The 16,708-nt window shown below is 61.9% G+C and overlaps 2 protein-coding genes across 7 annotated transcripts; one reads left to right on the top strand and one right to left on the bottom strand.

Annotated features, from left to right (window-relative positions):
* Positions 1-128: 128 nt before the first annotated feature.
* On the bottom strand, positions 129-3,014 carry PGP (phosphoglycolate phosphatase). Its single transcript, XM_025984680.2, has 2 exons — positions 2,325-3,014; positions 129-2,214 (listed from the first exon to the last, which is right to left on the bottom strand). The coding sequence occupies exons 1-2, from the start codon at positions 2,962-2,964 to the stop codon at positions 1,889-1,891; spliced, it is 966 nt and encodes a 321-aa protein (XP_025840465.2). The 5' UTR covers positions 2,965-3,014; the 3' UTR covers positions 129-1,888.
* A 4,168-nt stretch (positions 3,015-7,182) lies between these two features.
* On the top strand, positions 7,183-16,213 carry E4F1 (E4F transcription factor 1). 6 transcript variants are annotated; one of them, XM_072753999.1, is made up of 14 exons: positions 7,183-7,355; positions 9,364-9,515; positions 10,456-10,561; positions 12,801-12,994; positions 13,129-13,249; positions 13,355-13,507; positions 13,600-13,769; positions 14,116-14,334; positions 14,453-14,558; positions 14,658-14,875; positions 15,072-15,270; positions 15,354-15,496; positions 15,575-15,637; positions 15,724-16,213. In XM_072753999.1, the coding sequence occupies exons 1-14, from the start codon at positions 7,202-7,204 to the stop codon at positions 16,078-16,080; spliced, it is 2,355 nt and encodes a 784-aa protein (XP_072610100.1). In that variant the 5' UTR covers positions 7,183-7,201; the 3' UTR covers positions 16,081-16,213. The 6 variants fall into 6 exon arrangements, with proteins under 6 accessions (XP_072610100.1, XP_072610099.1, XP_072610094.1 ...); XM_072753998.1 differs by having other exon boundaries at positions 7,184-7,355; positions 14,450-14,558; XM_072753993.1 differs by having other exon boundaries at positions 7,219-7,355; positions 7,693-9,515; positions 14,450-14,558.
* Positions 16,214-16,708: the final 495 nt, after the last annotated feature.

Here is a 16,708-nt window from a genome sequence, read left to right as displayed (position 1 = left end):
ATGCTGGAATCCCAGAACTCCTCCTCAGACACCCCTGCCCCCCCACCCTCACTGCCCCGAGCTGGGCTAGGTGGCCATATAGCCTTTGAGCAAAGGCTGCTGTCAAAACAAGGGCAAAGACGCCAGAGTCAGCGTGGGTTTGAGAGTTTAATATGCATTTGGGTTCACACAGTGCAACGGGGGCAGAGATGGGGAGTGCACGTGGGCTCCCGGGCCGCTGCCCAGCAGGAGTGTTGCCGCCTGCCGCACCTGCTGCGTGCTCCTGGTGTGGGTGACAACGCCCTGACAGGCCTGCTCAATATCCAGACCCACCTTGAGCCGACCTCGCAGAGCCAACGTCAGCACCACCAACCTCACAGGTGCTGGCTCCCCTCACGTTGCCCCACAGCAGAGTCCAAACCCCTGACACCCCAGGCCTGGGAAGAGCTGCGGGTTCAGGACACCCTTTATTGCTATGCGAACTTCAAGAATGAGGGAAGGAGTGACCCTGGGGCTAGCAGAGAAGCTCGTGGGCAAATGCCACTGGATACAGAGTGAGGCGCTGGGAAGGAGTCTGCCAAAAGGAACAGCTTCCCAGGCCTTACCCTACAAGTGCAGCTGGACAGTCTGCTTATCAGGTCAGCAACTTCGGGAACAGGCAGAAAAGGCTGGGGCCCTCTGCCAAGAGCCCTTCACTAGCAGGTGGACCCTGCCAGTCTTCCCGCTGGCCTCCAACAAGGGACTCCAGAGCCAAGATAAGTGGCCTCAAGGACCACTGGCGTCTAGCCCCCGCCCCTCCCAACCGAGGGTACAGGAGAACAGGAAGAGATTGGATGCTTTTTAAAAGGATTTCCTGTTCTTGGGGACACCTCTTTCCTCCCCCTCCCAGAGGGCAACCCGGGCAACAGGCAATTCCTTGGCCAGTACACGCCTTTAGCTGTGTTGCTGGCTGCGGGGCACACAGACTTCTTCAGTGGGATTTTCCCTACGAGACAGAGCACAGCTATTAACACACTTAAGATTCAGTTCCACCGTTTGACAAAAATTGTTCAAAAGTTTAAAAGAAAAAAACAATTTTTGGTACCAATGCTACTCTGAGCTGTCTGCACAGCCGCCCAGAATTCAGCAAAGGCATCCACACCCTCTTGACCGCTCAGCTAACAACATATATGTTCAGTCTAAATCAGCTAGATTTAAACTAAGCTGAAGCTTAGCTGGACTGAGTTTACAGAACTGTGACCACATACGAGGTGTGGCAGCCCTGGGTATCTGAAACGGAACAGACACTTTATTATGACATCAGAGTGGCTTTTAAGGAAGTGTGGGGTGGTGGCAGGGAGTTCAGCACCCTGCACCCCAAGAACAGGAAGATAAGCACTTGGGAGTGGCCCTGTGCCTCACTTCCACCCCACAGGTGAGGAGTGGGATGCTACAGCAGGCTCACCTGCAGGTGGCCACACCAATGGGCCTTGGGTCGGTTCGTACAAGTTTCTCACAACTGTCAAAATAATCAGACTGTCCTCCCCTCCAGCCCGTAAGGGGGGGCCGATCCCTGAATGAAATTTTCCATAAAATGTCTAACATCCCTAGACCTGCCTGGGTCCCACCGGCAGGCTGGGCAACCTCCTGCCCTGAGGTTACCGGAGTCCTGGACAGATGCTAAGCCTACCCCTGTCAATGGCACCCAATGCCCAGGACCCCCATAATGCCCTCCAGGTTTAAAAGTGCATCTTCAAACAGAAGCGTCTGTAAACAACATCGCCCCCCCAATCGTCTACTTACAAGGTTAACAACTAGTGCCTTTACTCTTCGAAGCCACCTAGCTGAGCAGATGTTGAAGCCCCACCTATTAATTTGGGTTAAGTGGTTTTCAATTCGTTTTATTCTGGAGATTAAAGACACTAAATCTTTAACCTTGAAGGGCAGGCAAAAGATCAGCTATGCTGTCAACATAGAAGTCAGGGACCATCTTCTTCTTAGACATGCAGTCACTTTCCTGATTACTCTTCACATCCCCTAGGGTGGAAACTCCGGTGAGGGTCAGGATGGTCTTCAGGCCACAGGTGACGCCCAGGAGGATGTCCGTGTCCAGGCGGTCTCCCACCATGACGGTGCGCTCCGGGTTGATGCCGTACTCCTGGGACACGCAGTCGAAGATGAAACGGCTGGGCTTCCCTATGATGTCTGCCTGGCGCTGGGCGGCCATCTCCACGGCTCGGACCAGACAGCCGGTACCTGCGGGGCGGACAGGTAGGGCAGGGGAGGAGAGCAGCCCGATCAGCGCGCACCGAGGGCCAGCGCGCCCCCGCCCCCCGGACCGCCCCCCGCCCCCGCGCCGCACGGACCCGCGATAAAGCGGCCGTTCTCGAGCGGGAGCCGGTTGTCCATGTTGGTGCCCACGAGCAGGCAGCCGGGCTGCTGCAGGTAGCGCACCGCCTTGGTGAGCTTCATGTAGCTGAAGTGCGGGTCGAAGCCCACCACTACGGCGCGCACGTCGGGGTCGAGCGGCTCGTCCAGCCAGGCGCCCGGGCCGTCCCCCCGCAGCGGCTCGGGCCCCACGCCCACGCAGGCGACGCCCACGGCCTCCAGCTCGGCGGCCAGGGCCTCGCTGCCCAGCACGTAGGCCTTGGGGGCCGGCGCGCCCGCCAGACGCTGGCGCAGGTAGAGCGCGGTGCAGTAGGCCGTGCCGAACACCTCGGGGCCGGCGCCGGGCCCCGCCGGGCCGCCGAAGCCCAGGCGCCGCAGCTTGTCGGCGTAGGCCTGGCGCGTCTTGCTGCTGTTGTTGGTGATGAAGCCCAGGCGCTTGCCGCGGGCCCGCAGCGCCGACAGGGCCTCGGGCGCGCCGGGCACGGCCGTCTCGCCGCGCCACAGCACGCCGTCGCAGTCGAACAGCAGCGTGTCCACGTCGGCCAGCAGCGCCCGGGCCCGCTCGGCGCTCAGCCGCACGCAGCGGGCGTCGTCACCGCCGGCCTCCGCCGCCGCCATGGCCGCCCGCCGCCCCCGGCCTCCGCCGCCGCCGCCGCCGCCGCCACCGCCACCGGCCGCTCCTCTGGCCGCCCGCCGCCGCGCCCGCGCCGCCCCCGGCGCGCTCATTGGTCCGGCTCCTCGCGCGCGCCGCCCATTGGCCGCCGCCTGCGCCAATCCGCCCCCGCCTCCGCGGGCTGCGGGAGCCCGGCGCCAGCCGCCCGTTGGCTGCCGGGCCCGGGGCGCCCCGTGATTGGCTGGCGGGGAGCCAACCGGCGCTCGGCCTGGGGCGCTCCCTGCGGAAACGCTGCAGAGGCGCCCCGGCCGGCGCAGGGCCGGAGGCGGCCGCTCATTGGCGGCTCCGCGCCGGCTCGCCTATTGGCGGCGCGCGGTCAGCTTAGGTGACGGAGGCCCCGAGCCGAGTGACCCCGGGCCGGGCCGTCTGCCGATTGGCGGGAGCGCGGCAGGACGCGTTGGCGGGGGAGCCGCGGCCCCCCCCCGGGCCGGAGTCACGGCCGCACCGCTGCCTGGGCGGCGCCGGGCCGTGCCCTCCGCCCCGGACACGCCGCGGACTCGGGGCTGGCGCGTGCGCCCGAGGCGGCCGGGGCTCAGGGCCAGCCCAGGGGCCTCAGGGCTCCTGTGGTCGGGTAGTGACCAGGCTGTGGCACTCGGTGGTCACGTGAGCGACCGGGCGGCGGGAGCGCCTCCGCGGTGACGGAGTAATCGCCGGCGGCGGGGCTGCCTTCGCAGTCACGTGATCGGCTAATTATAGGCAGCGGGAGCGTCCTGGGTGGTCACATGACCGGGTAATCACGGGCGGTGGGGGCACCCTCGGGGTCATGTGACCGGGTGATTACAGGCGGGGAGATTAGGGTCCAGGCGGACACTGCCCAGGACGCAGCGCTCGTCGTCATCATGGTTATCATGCATCAGGGTGAACTTTTATGCAGGCGTGACCCTCGGGAAAGTGAATACACCTTGAGTATGCAGCTGGATGGAGTTTTTAGGCACCTACACCCCTGCCCTAAGCACACCCCCGCTGAAGCCCGGGCGCTCCCCCACAGCGCCCTCCAGGCAGCACCCTCATCCCTCCTCCGCCGCTTCTCTGACTCCATCACCATAGAGTGAGTCATAGCCTCCTTCCCTGCTCCAGATGGTCTACACCCGGGACCCTTCCATGGGGCCTGCTCGGGCGGATCGACATGGCTGTGAGGTCCATCTTGTGTGTGTGTGGTCTTGTGGGCTGTTTGAAGAGTATGCCTCTTGTCCATTCTCCAGTGGATCAGTGGGTGGATAGTGTGTTGTTTCCATTTCGGGGGCTTTGTCAATCATACCCGTATGAATGTCATGGGTCCTACACAGTCCTTTGTGGCCATAGGCACTCGTTCCCCTTGGTTGGAGTACACTCATGAAGTTGCCAGCTGGACAATGGCGACTTGGGATTGAACTCAGTTGACTCCAGAATGGAGCTCTGTACACCTGTTTGCTTTGACTTCCCCTGTGAGTTGGAGGGAGGGCGCCTGCTGAGTGGGAAAGGTGGAATGGTCAGTAGCAAGAGAGGAGGTGGTTATGGATAAGGTCCATCCTGCAAGGGGCTGGAAGGGACAGTGCACTGAAGGGGGGCTGAGGCTGACGTTGCCCGTAGTGCCCTGTATCTGGGTAGGAGGGGAACACCTCGTGATCATGGTGTGTTGCTGACACACAGTAGATGCTCAGTGTACACCTGTGAATGGATGGCGCTGGGGTTCCCCCAAATGAAGAAGCCCTGCCTGAGGGCTGAATGGGGCTGGGATGTAGATGGATTTAAATTGTATTAGAAAGTGCAACTAGCAACTGAGTCTGTTTTCACAGATGGTTTTGCTTCTAATGAGCCAAGTAAAAATGGGAGTCATTGAAAAAGGATTCAAGTGGCAAAAAGAATTTGGAAGCAAACTACATATTCTTCAACATGGGACTGGTAAATCAATTAAAATACATCCAACAAACGGAGATTGAGCAGTCCCCATAAAGGACGACAGCGCCTCCATGCTCTGGCCATGGCAAAGTAACACAGTCCTGAGTGTCAGTGGGCAGCTGGAGCCCACGTTGAGGGCTGGTAGGACGGCAGGAAACCGACGGGTTTTCTTGTTTTCCTCTGGCCGCTCTGCCTTTCAGGGACCTCAGACCTACCCACTCCTGTGTCCGCTGGCCTGCTGGGGCTCTAGCTGAGGCAGGACTGGAAGTCACTGGATGAGGCTGCGCCCTGGGAGCCACTAGGTGGGAGCCACAGCCTGCCCCTGAGGTGGTTCCAGAGCACACAGCAGGGCAGGCTCTCTGTCCTCTGGGCCAGCCCCTCCTCATGTTCACCCACACTCAGGCTGTCGTCTGCCTTTGAGACCTTTCTCTATTCCATTCTCCTGGAGGCTTCCCCAGTATTCCTCAGTACCACCCTAAGTGAGGTGTTGTCCTGGTCCTCCCTTCCAGAGCCCTCTCCACATGCCCCCGCCCGTTCTTCCTCCTGTTTGTTCCTGAGCCCATCCATCTGGGATCTCCCTGCTTCTGTGGCTGCGAAGTCCTTTTTCTGCACAGTAGTTAGAGGGGTCCTTTTGAAATGCTGTCACTCCTCTGCATAAACTCATGAAATGGTGAGCTAGCCTCCTGTGGAAAGCAGCCTCATCCTTACCTCAGCGCCCCCTGCAGGGATCTCACCGGTGCTTCACACATCCCAGCTCCTGCCAGGCCGAGGGTCCCCAGGGCCCCAGCGGAGCAGCCCCCGCATGGAGACAGTGTCTATCTACTTGGTGTCCTTCCCAGGGCAGAGCTGGGCCCCTGTGTCTCTGCTTGGTCTTACCTGGAGATTAGCCTTCCTGCAGGAGACCAGTTCTGATTCATCTGAGTCTCTGGCATCCAGCCCTGGGCTGGGTCACAAAATAACTGAGCAAGGACAGCACATCCTGTGGGTTTCCAGCCCATGGCTCTGGACAGACTTTGAATCTCCAGTCTGCCCTCGGGCAAGCATCCTATCAGTTCTGTGCCTCAGTTTCTTCATTTTTAAAATCGGGATAAGTGATCTCTTAAATGAAGAGTCCTGTAAAGTGCTTAGCTGCAAAAAGTTACCTAAATACTATCTCAGAATAAAATTTGTACATGTGTTCATGGCAGCATTATTCATAACAGTGGAAAAGGTGGAAACGACCCAAAAGCAATGGATGAATAAAATTGTGGTCCATCCAGAGAAGGAAGTATTATTATTATTCAGCTATAAAAAGAATTGAAGCATGGATACATGCTACAACATAGATGAATCTGGAAAACATTATGCTGAGCAAAACAAGCCAGATGCGAAAGACCACATGTGTAATTCCGCTTATAGGAGAACGACCAGAAAAGACAAATCCATGCAGAGTGGTTGCCAGGGGCTGGGGGTAGGGATGGAGGAAGGTGGGTGCTAGGGGACAGGCTTCCTTTTGTTTTTTTTTTTTAATTTTTTTTATTTATTTATGATAGTCGCAGAGAGAGAGAGAGAGAGGCAGAGACACAAGCAGGCTCCATGCACCGGGAGCCCGACGTGGGATTGGATCCCGGGTCTCCAGGATCTCACCCTGGGCCAAAGGCAAGCGCCAAACCGCTGTGCCACCCAGGGATCCCCAGGCTTCCTTTTGGAATGGACAAGGTTCTGTAACCAGATGGGGTGATGGTCCCACAACACGGAGAACGCGCTCGATGTCACTAGTGGTAAATACCCCTATGTGCATTTATTAGGACTTAAAAGATAATCGGAATGGTAAGAGGGTTAGTGAAACCACCCCAAGAGCCAGCCCCAATTCGGGGTTTTCCCTGATACCCAGCAACCAGCAAGGGAGGTTCTGACCCCGAGGCGGTGGGGCCGGGGCGGGGAGCGCCGCACTACTTGTCCGAGCCGGGGCTGTGTCGCGTGGATCGCTCGCAGGCCGGACGCCGCTGTAGGAACCAGCCTTCCGCACCTCCCGCGCGGCCAGGACCCAGCCGCACCAAGCCCCAGCCGCACCAAGCCCCGCCCCCGGCCCCCGCCCCGCCCCCGCCCCGTCCGCGCCATCGTAGCCACGCCCCCCGCGCAGCCCCGCCCCGTGCCTTCTCTCCGGGAGTCTAGGGCTCCAGGCTCCGCCCCGCCGCCTGTCCATCAAACCCGCCTGGCCCCGCCCCGTCGTCCTCTCGGCGTTCCCTCTCGCACTCCCCAGCGCGGCCCGTTGTTATGACGACACGGTCGTAAATCCGCCATCTTCCTGCGGCGCGTTGCGACATGGAGGGCGCGATGGCAGTGCGGGTGACGGCCGCGCATACGGCAGAAGCCCGGGCCGAAGCCGGGCGGGAGGCGGGCGAGGGCGGGGTCGCGGCGGCGGCGGCCTTGGCCCCTGGCGGCTTCCTGGGCCTCCCGGCGCCCTTTAGCGAGGAAGGTAACAGGGCCTGACGCGGCCTGACGGGGTCGGGCGCGGCCGGGGCGGGGACGGCGCGGTCCTGGCTGGAGGCGGCCCCGCTGGCTTGAGCCGTGGACGCGCGGACCGCTCCAGACCCCGGTGACTTGCGGACCCCCGGGACGCCGTAACCCGGTGGGCCCCGCTGCCCGCGCACGGAGGCTCGCGGGGGGCCACGGCCCTGCCCTGCTCCGGGCCCCCCCCTCCCGGTGCAGCCGGCGGCCTCTAGAGCCCCGGCCGCGGTGGGGCCGGAGGGGGAGGGGGCGGGGCTGGGGCTCTAACCCCAAGCCTGGAGGCTCTTGTTATTCCCGTTTTGTAGACGAGGGAAATGGAGGTTCACAGACGTGAAAGAGACCAGGTCACCCAGCTGACGGTACCGAGGACTGGACCGTGTGATCCCTGGGCCACGGTCCCGGACCTGTGGGCTGTGCTGCCCCGCGGACTGTGGTGACAAGGCAGATGGCTCCCTGGTAACCCGCTGAGAGCAGAGCCGAGGCCGCCCAGGGCCAGCTTACCGCTCACGGATAGCGTTCCAGACAGAAGTGGGGTCTCTAGCCTCTGAGTTAATCTCCTGAGGCCCCAGCCTGGGCCAGGCAGGCGGGGGCTGACGGGTGACGCTGGGCTGGTCATCCCTGTCTCCAAAGAACTCTTATTCTCACTACGTTTTTCTTGCTCTTTATTCCAGCTGAAGAGGGGCAGTGCCACCCTGCAGAGGGACCTCTTTGGAGGTTGCTGTGCCCTGCTGGGACCTTGCCAGCGCTGTGTGGGCGAGGCATTCCCTCCACTCGCCAATTTGAGCACTTTGAGTCAGACTCGGGAGCGAGGTGGCATGGTGAAGAGGGTGGTGGGCACCTCAGTGCTTGGCTCGTGACTGAGCCATCCAGAGGGGACTGTGGCCTTCTGTGGGCCAGTCATGGCTGGTGTTTTAGGCTTCATTTGCTCATTTGTTCAAAAGACGTTGGCCAGGCTCCTTCTGTGTGCCAGGCCTGGGTTTCACCTTGGTGTGAAGACAGGCACACTTTTCTGGAAGCACAAGGGACATCCCCCCATCCCTTTGTGCGAATGGCAGGGCATCTGGAGCAGACCGTCAGGTTCAGGCTCTGACCTAACCTAACCCCAGCTGGTGGGCCTGGAAACTCAAGTCATTTTTCTGGAATGAGAATACTCATCTTGATTTCTCCAGGGTGCTGGCTGGATTTGGTTACATCCCCAGGGGGGTGCCGGGCACCTAATAGGGATGCAGTGGGTGGGAAGGCTCTCCTGTAGGACCTGGGGCAGGCACTGGCTGGTCCGCCCACATGGTGAGGGGCTCAGGTGTGATGTGCCTGAGGTGTGGAGCTCCTCTGGGAAGTTTCACTCTGAGTGTCTTCAGGAGATCAGGGAGCTTCTGCATATTCAGAACCCATGAAGCAGCAAGTCAGTGAGGAAGGAGGGTCATGGGTCAGGCTGTCCTGCGTCTTCCCTGTTTGCAGAGGGCTGGCCTCTCAGCATGAGCTCTGTGGGCACAAACCCGCTAATCTGCACTACGCCCTGCGCACACGGGGTTGAACCATTTTATGGATGATCAGATGGATCCAGACGTGGTCACTGAGGTGCCCAAGGACACCTGTAAACCCCAACAGTCAATCCCCCATCTTGCACTGTCCTCAAGCTGGTATGGGTGAAGCTCTCCTCCCACCTCCCGGCTGCTCCTTGGGCCTCTGTCCCCTCGTCTCCAAAGTGGGGGCTTGGGGCACAATAGTCTCAGTGGGTCCGCTGTAGCCTCACTGTGTGGTTAGTGCCATCGCCTGCTGGATGCTGCTCTCTCGGGGGTGGGTGCCACGTCTGCAGATCTGCAGAGGATGGGGCTGGCACCCTGGGTCTCCAAGAGTGTCCTCAGCCCCTCTGGGAGGGCTGGGGACGGAGCCTCTGGTTCTGAGAGCACCTTTGGGTGGATTCAGCCTAGGGCTGGAGGCTTTCCCAAGCCCCACTGACAACAGGCTTGTTGCAGATGAGGACGATGTGCACAGATGTGGCCGCTGCCAGGCGGAGTTCACTGCCTTGGAAGACTTTGTTCAGCACAAGCTCCAGAAAGTGTGCCAGCGGGCCCCTCAGGAGGCCCTGCCTGCAACCCCTGCCGCTGGCACACTGCTGGGCCAGGAGGTGAGCTGCCCACCCTGCCCCCACGCATCCCCAGGCTCCCCTGACAGCTGGGAGGGGGCGTGTGGGTGCAGCTGGTTCCCTGTGGTGCAGGGCTGGGCATCTGATTACGGATGGGGGGGGATCTGGGCCCTACCCCCAGAGCTTGGCAGTGCTCCAGCGGGCCCGGCCTCCTCAGCAGCCTCTGCCTGGATCGTGCGCAATCAAGGTCTTTCCTTTCTTGGGCCCTCAGGGTCTACCCTGTACACATAGTTCCTCGGGATCGCACAAACAAAGGGTGGCTCTGAGGGTCCTGCCACCTTGTCATAAGAATGGCCAACTTTGTTGTGTTGTGTGCATGTTCGGGCAATACACAGTCGCATTAAGGTCCACAGCGCCCTTGCAGCGGGCATTCTCGACATCCTCATGGTATGGAGGTGGGAAAGGAGGCTCTAAGCCTCAGCTCATCACAGGGGGTGGCCCAGAGGGTATGAGGCTTATAGCTCTCTCACTCTGACCCTGTGCTCTTTCCTGGCCCCTCCCAGTGGTGCCCTTCCTCTAGGAAGGCCCCTGATCCCACATACCTGGGGCTCTTTCTGTTGGTACCTTGTACCCTGGCCGGGGCTGGCAGATGTAGGTGCTGACCTTCATCCCTGCACAGCCAGCTGGGCCTCAGGCCAGAGTTGCTGGTCACTTGCTCCTGGAGCTCTCCACAAGGGTGCTCGGCACTCTGTGTTGGGCCCACAGTGGTCAGAGGCATTTGAGTGATGGGCCAGACCAGTGAGGTCTGGCATGGAGGGACCAGGCTGCGAGTCAGGCTCAGTGCAGGGGCAGGAGAGGTGTTCAGGGGGATGAGAGGCCCCACTGCAGCCTTCCCCCATGGATGTAAACCCAAGCCTGCCCTCTCTAAGCCAAGGGGGCTCAGGAGCCCCGCAAATGAGTCCTTTCTGTGCCCCCTTGGTAGGTGGTGCCAGCGGTTGCAGGCCCGGAGGAGCCCATCACGGTGGCCCACATTGTGGTGGAGGCGGCCGCTTTAACGGCAGACATCAGCCACACACCCGACATCGTTGGTAAGCCAGCACAGTCCCACCGAGGCTGTCCATGTGTGTGGCTCTCGGCACAGCTGTTGCTGACCTGGCTGCTGTTTTTGGCAGCACTGGTGGCCAGGGACCCTTGCTGCTTGTGTCCCTCTGCTCTCCTCTGAGAGCGGGGCCTGGCTGAGGAGGCTGAGGCCCTCAGGAGTCAGCACCAGGCCGCCAGGCCCTGCCCTGCGCTCAGGGAGTCCTCACTTTGTGCAAAGTCACGAGCTGGTTATTTCTTTCTGCTGCTTCCCCAGATTATTTTTGCCCCGGTACTTCTGGAATCTTCCCTATTTTACTCCCACCGCCGGTTCCCACTCCCTGCCCCATAGTCAGCCCTGATGGGTCAGGCTGGGTTGTGTATGGGATACACTTGCTGCTCCAGCTCAGTCCTGACCTGTGTCTGACCTTGGCTGTCCTCTCCCAGGTGGGGGTGGCGACTCCTGCTCTGATTCTCACCTGGCTTTTATAAGCATACAGGGCCAAGTCAGCCTCCTTAATGGGTCTTTTTAAGTTAAAGGGCTTTACTGATGTGCAGTAGGGGACAGGGTGCCGAGAGGTCTGATTGGGAAAGGGGAGCCTCCCAGGGGCAGCCATGGGCTGGGGCAGGTGGAAGGAGCCGGGGGCGGGGTGTGTAAGCTGCAGGAGGGAGGCTGGGTCGGGCCTGCTGCCAAGTTGGGAAGGGAATGGTTGTAACCCGAGGGTCTGTTGGGCAGGAGTCTTGGCAGGTGTGTGAGTGGGTGGCGTGACAGGATGTGGGTTTGGGCAACAGGTAGAGCTTGGCCTTAGGAGGGCCTTGGGACCAGCTGGGGCAGGAGGAGAGGTGGAGGAGAGCTCAGGGAGGCGGCAGGACACCTGTCTTGTCTCCGGGCTGCCCTTCCCCTTGCCTGACATTCCTGTGAGCAGGGATGTTCACCTGTTGCCACTCAGGGATAGGAACGTCATGTGGCAGGTGGGGCCGTGCCTTGGCCTTGGCATAGCGAGTAGTGTCAGATGGAAACAGGTTCCTTGGGTTTGGGCAGCACCCCCGGGTTCCGGACCCCTAGACAGCCAGGCCCCTTCCCAGAACCGCAGCTTCCAACTGGCCCACACCTGCTGCTGGGACACCCCCTCCCTGTGCTCTGGGCTCCTGCCTCTCTTGCCCCTTGGCAGGTATCCTGGGTGCCCCACATGTCCCCTTGGTGTCAGCTACTCATTGTCAGGGTAGGCTAGAGTCCTAAACTGCCACTGGCTGGCATCCCAGGACTAGGGGCATCTCAGTCCTTGCTGGGTTGGGGGCCACCTTGGGTGGGGGCCACCTAGGGGCTGGATACCCGTGCCAGGCCCTCCTGCCTCTTCCCTGGAAACAGACTTGGTTTCATCTCTGGACTCAGGGCAGCCACGTTCCTTTTTCCTTGACTCCTCCATCAGCTGTCCGTTGTGCCACGTTCTAGCCCAAGCTCTCCCTTGCCAGATGTGCCGTCCTTTTGGGAGTCGGTTTCTGGGGTGGAGGAAAGATAGAGCATCAAGCACGTCAGCCAGGGCATGGGCGAGCAATGCCCTTAATTATTTCTGAGTCACGGTGCTTCCCTTCTGTTTGGGAGCAGGGCTTGTCAAAACACTGCCCGTCCAATTGAGATGCTGCTTAAGAAGTAGTTTTACAAGCATTCCCCACACGTCATTTTTAGGAGCAGAAATTATGAAGTGTGTTTACAGCTTAGCTTTGCACGTTGTCAGATCTTTTCCTCACCCACGAGAGCCTCCTTCCCCGGCAGCCCCATGTGTCTCGGAGCCCTCTCACCCCCACCTGCCTGGAGCCACAGCGGATGGCCCCCAGAGACCGCTGTTCTATCTGCTTACCTGCCTGTGGGAGCCGCGGCAGTGAGTGGGGTGGACGGCAGTGGGCTGCGCTGGCCCGGCCCCCTTCTCTGTGCTGGCACCCAGCTGTCCCCAGCTGTGTGAGGCGGCAGGCCCCTGCACACAGCTAGCCCAGTGCTCCTTGGCTTGGGAGGGGGTGCCGGTGTTCATGGTGGGTCTCCCCACTGCATACATTCTGGGGTCTTGGAGCTCCTCCAGGGAGCCCTGCGGAGTCGGCGGGGTGCCCTGCTTGCACTTAGGGAGCTGGTGCGAGGCACTGGGGCAGGGGGGTCAGGATAGCTCCACGGCCCCCTAGCAACCTTCTCAGTAGGCATCCGAGGCGGTTGCCGGGCCCGCAGCGTCCCGAGGCTCAGGCTGACCTGCCTCTCCTCAGGCGCCGGACACATTAAGGAGGTCATCGTGGCTGCTGAGGCAGAGCCAGGGGATGGTGACATGGCCGAAGCCCCAGACAGCCCCAGCCGTCAGGGGCCCGGGCTCACTGGGGAGGGCGAGCAGGCTCAGGTCAAGCTGCTGGTGAACGAGGACGGTCGCTACGTGTGCATGCTGTGCCATAAGACATTCAAGACGGTGAGCCTGGGGGCGGCGTGCTGGCCAGGCCGTGCAGCCCATGTGCTTGGGGCCGCGCTGGATGGTGGGGCCCGGTCTGCTTCCTGCTCCTGCCCAGGACGGTGCTGAGCCCCACTTCTCCCCCCCACCCCCAGGGCAGCATCCTCAAGGCCCACATGGTCACCCACAGCAGCCGCAAGGACCACGAGTGCAAGCTGTGTGGGGCCTCCTTCCGGACCAAGGGTTCGCTCATCCGGCACCACCGGCGGCACACAGGTGAGCCCAGCGGGGCTGGGGACCTCAGTGCAGTGCTGAGGCCTCCGCTAGGCCGTGGGCCCGGGCCACTGGCCCTGCCCAGGGCCAACTACATTCTTTCTGCAGATGAGCGCCCCTATAAGTGTGCCAAGTGTGGGAAGAGCTTCCGGGAGTCAGGGGCGCTGACCCGGCATCTCAAGTCTCTCACCCCATGCACAGAAAAAATCCGTTTCAGCATGAGCAAGGACGTGGTTGTTGGCAAAGAGGATGCGCCTGCAGGTAGGGGCCCCCTGCCTGGCCCTGGCTGCTGGCCTGGGTGCCACCCTGTTTGGGAGGGTTTCTTCAAGGATTCTCTTGGTTCTGCCTTAAAGGGTCTGGCACCTCCACCGTGGGGACTGTTACATCTTCATCGGTGACCAGCGAACCTATGGAGACCTCGCCGGTGATTCACCTGGTGACAGACGCCAAGGGCACTGTCATCCACGAGGTCCATGTGCAGATGCAGGAGCTTCCCTTGGGCATGAAAGCCCTGGCCCCAGAGGTGCGGGCAGGCCAGGGGAGTGGCCTCTGTGCCAGGCTCTGCCCTGGTCTCTGGCTCCAGTGGGAACAGGACCGACCTGGCCCACCTTCCTGGTGCTCAGCCTGGTTGCAGGGGGGACTGGATGCCAGTGGCATGCCGGAGGGTGGTGAGGGGTGAGGGACAGGGAGTTGAGGGTGAGGTGCAGCTAGGTGAGGGCAGGTAGAGCGGGCTGTGGGGCTCCCCGAAGAAGCATCCCTCTGGTAGGCACAGTGCCCCTGGGCCCCTTGGGTCTTCCCTGTGTAGTGGGTACGGGTGGGTACAGTGTGCCAGGCTGCCTGGCCAGCTCCCTCCCTCTGCCCACCCACAGCCCCCGGGCCCCGAGGAGCTGCCCTGTTCCAGCGAGGGTGGCCGTGAAAACCTGCTGCACCAGGCCATGCAGAATTCCGGCATTGTCCTTGAGCGTGTCACTGGAGAGGAGAGGGCCCTGGAGCCGGCCCCTCCTGCTGCACCCAGTCCGCAGCCCCTGGGAGATGGTCCCCCAGAGCTGCCACTGCTGGAGGTGGAGCCGGTGGAGCCGGTGGAGACAGTAGGTGCCTGCGCTGCCAGCGTGCTCCTTTAGGGGGTGGGGTGGGGGTGCCGTGGCTTGGTTCTCCCAGGGTCCAGCGTGTACTGGGTGCTGGAGGCATGCTGTGGCCCCCCAGCAGGTGGCCAGTGGGGCCTCAGCTGTGCCCAGGACCCACACGTGCCCTCAGTGCAGTGAGACCTTCCCGACGGCGGCCACCCTGGAGGCCCACAAAAGGGGCCACACAGGTGGGTGGTGGGAGGGTGGGGCGGGTGGGGCAGGTGGGCGGGCAGCAGGCATAGGGCCCTTGGGTGCTGGACCCGGCCTGACATGGTGTGCGGCCCCAGGGCCAAGGCCGTTCACATGCGCGCAGTGTGGCAAGGCCTTCCCGAAAGCCTACCTGCTCAAGAAGCATCAGGAGGTGCACGTGCACGAGCGCCGCTTTCGCTGTGGGGACTGCGGGAAGCTCTATAAGACCATCGCCCACGTCCGTGGCCACCGGCGTGTCCACTCTGACGAGCGGCCCTATCCGTGTCCCGAGTGTGGCAAGTGCTACAAGACCAAGGTGGGCCCTCAGGCCCTGGCCCCTGACCGCACCCCGGATCCACTGGGGCAGGGGGCCCTTCCCTGGGTCAGATCCACCCCGTGCTCCCTGCCTCACAGCCCTCCCTCCCTCCCGCCCCACCCCTCCCCTCCTGCCTGGCCCCCTTGGCCTTGGCCCGAGGTGTGGCCAGGTTGGTGCTGATGGTGGGGCTCTATAGAATGCCCAGCAGGTGCACTTCCGGACTCACCTGGAGGAGAAGCCGCATGTGTGCCCGTTCTGCAGCCGGGGCTTCCGGGAGAAGGGCTCCCTGGTGCGGCACGTGAGGCACCACACGGGCGAGAAGCCCTTCAAGTGTTACAGGTGCGGCCGTGGCTTTGCTGAGCACGGCACGCTCAACCGGCACCTGCGCACCAAAGGTCAGGGCTGGTGGGAGCCCGGGGGGTGGAGGGACCTGAAGGCGGTGGCGCTGACCCAGCCCCCCTGCCACCCCCACCCCCAGGGGGCTGCTTGCTGGAGGTGGAGGAGTTGCTGGTGTCTGAGGAGAGTTCCACAGCAGCTGCCACTGTGCTGGCTGAGGACCCTCACACTGTGCTGGTTGAGTTCTCGTCCGTCGTGGCCGACACCCAGGAGTACATCATCGAGGTGGGTACGGGGCCCCTGGGGCGGCAAGGGTGACCTCTGACCTCAGAGCGGCAGGGCTGACCTCTGACCTCCATCCAGGCCACCGCAGACGACGCGGAGACCAATGAAGCTGCAGAAATCATTGAGGGGACCCAGACGGAGGTGAAGGGCGGGGGGAGCACCGGAGGCGGTGGGGGGAGGGGCGGGCCTCCTCCACAGCTGCCCGCTGAGCCACGAGCCACCCACAGGTGGACAGCCACATCATGAAGGTGGTGCAGCAGATTGTGCACCAGGCCAGCGCGGGCCACCAGATCATCGTGCAGAACGTGACTATGGACCAGGAGGCAGGGCTGGGCCCTGAGGCCGCAGCGGCGGACACCATCACCATCGCGACACCTGAGAGCCTGACGGAGCAGGTGGCCATGACGCTGGCCTCGGCCATCAGCGAGGGCACCGTGCTCACGGCCCGCGCGGGCACTAATGGTGGCGAGCAGGCCACTGTGACCATGGTTTCCTCGGAAGACATTGAAATCCTGGAGCATGCCGGCGAGCTGGTCATTGCCTCACCAGAGGGCCAGCTCGAGGTGCAGACGGTCATTGTCTAGCGTGGCCGCCTGTAGGCTCTCGGGCAGGGCTGCCCAGGACCTGGAGAAGAGGGGACACGAGTTCAGGTGTTCAGAGGGCATGTGGGCATGTAAATAGTTTTTTGTTGCTTTACAATAAAACATGAAAAAGCCACCACTTGTGATGCCACTGCCCTGGCAGGTTCCCCTGTGGCGGCCCCCCCAGACTCGTGTGCCTGGCTACCCCGCCCAGGGCTCCTGCTGGGGCTGGCGCCGCTGCGCTGTGTGGGCGTCTCTGGCATGTGGACAGGCAGCTTGCCGCCGCTGCCCTGCCCAGCTGGAGCTGTGACCCCAGCTTCCCCAGGCCCACAGAGGTGGGGGGAAGGGGGCACTGTCTCACAGCTTCCACTTGGCCCAGGACCCTCGGCCTTTTACTCTGCGGTGACACCGTGAGGGAGAAGCAGCAGCAGAGCCACCGGAAGGGGGCTGGTTTTTATGGAACACGGGGTGCCCCTGGGGAAGGGCAATTCTGGATGACCTAGTTTGGGGAGGGGGGTTAAGGGTAGGGACAAGGATAAGGCCCGGACCTCAGATGGCTGGCCCTTTTATCCGGTCCTGACGCAGTTTGGGGGGCCTGACAGGGTCATCGGAGTCGTGGTTCTGCCGGGCT

Source organism: Vulpes vulpes, chromosome 3 (assembly GCF_048418805.1).
Source record: "Vulpes vulpes isolate BD-2025 chromosome 3, VulVul3, whole genome shotgun sequence".
Taxonomy (NCBI): domain Eukaryota; kingdom Metazoa; phylum Chordata; class Mammalia; order Carnivora; family Canidae; genus Vulpes; species Vulpes vulpes.
The sequence above is the reverse complement of the archived record's forward strand: the minus strand, read 5'-3'. Positions and strand labels throughout refer to the sequence as shown.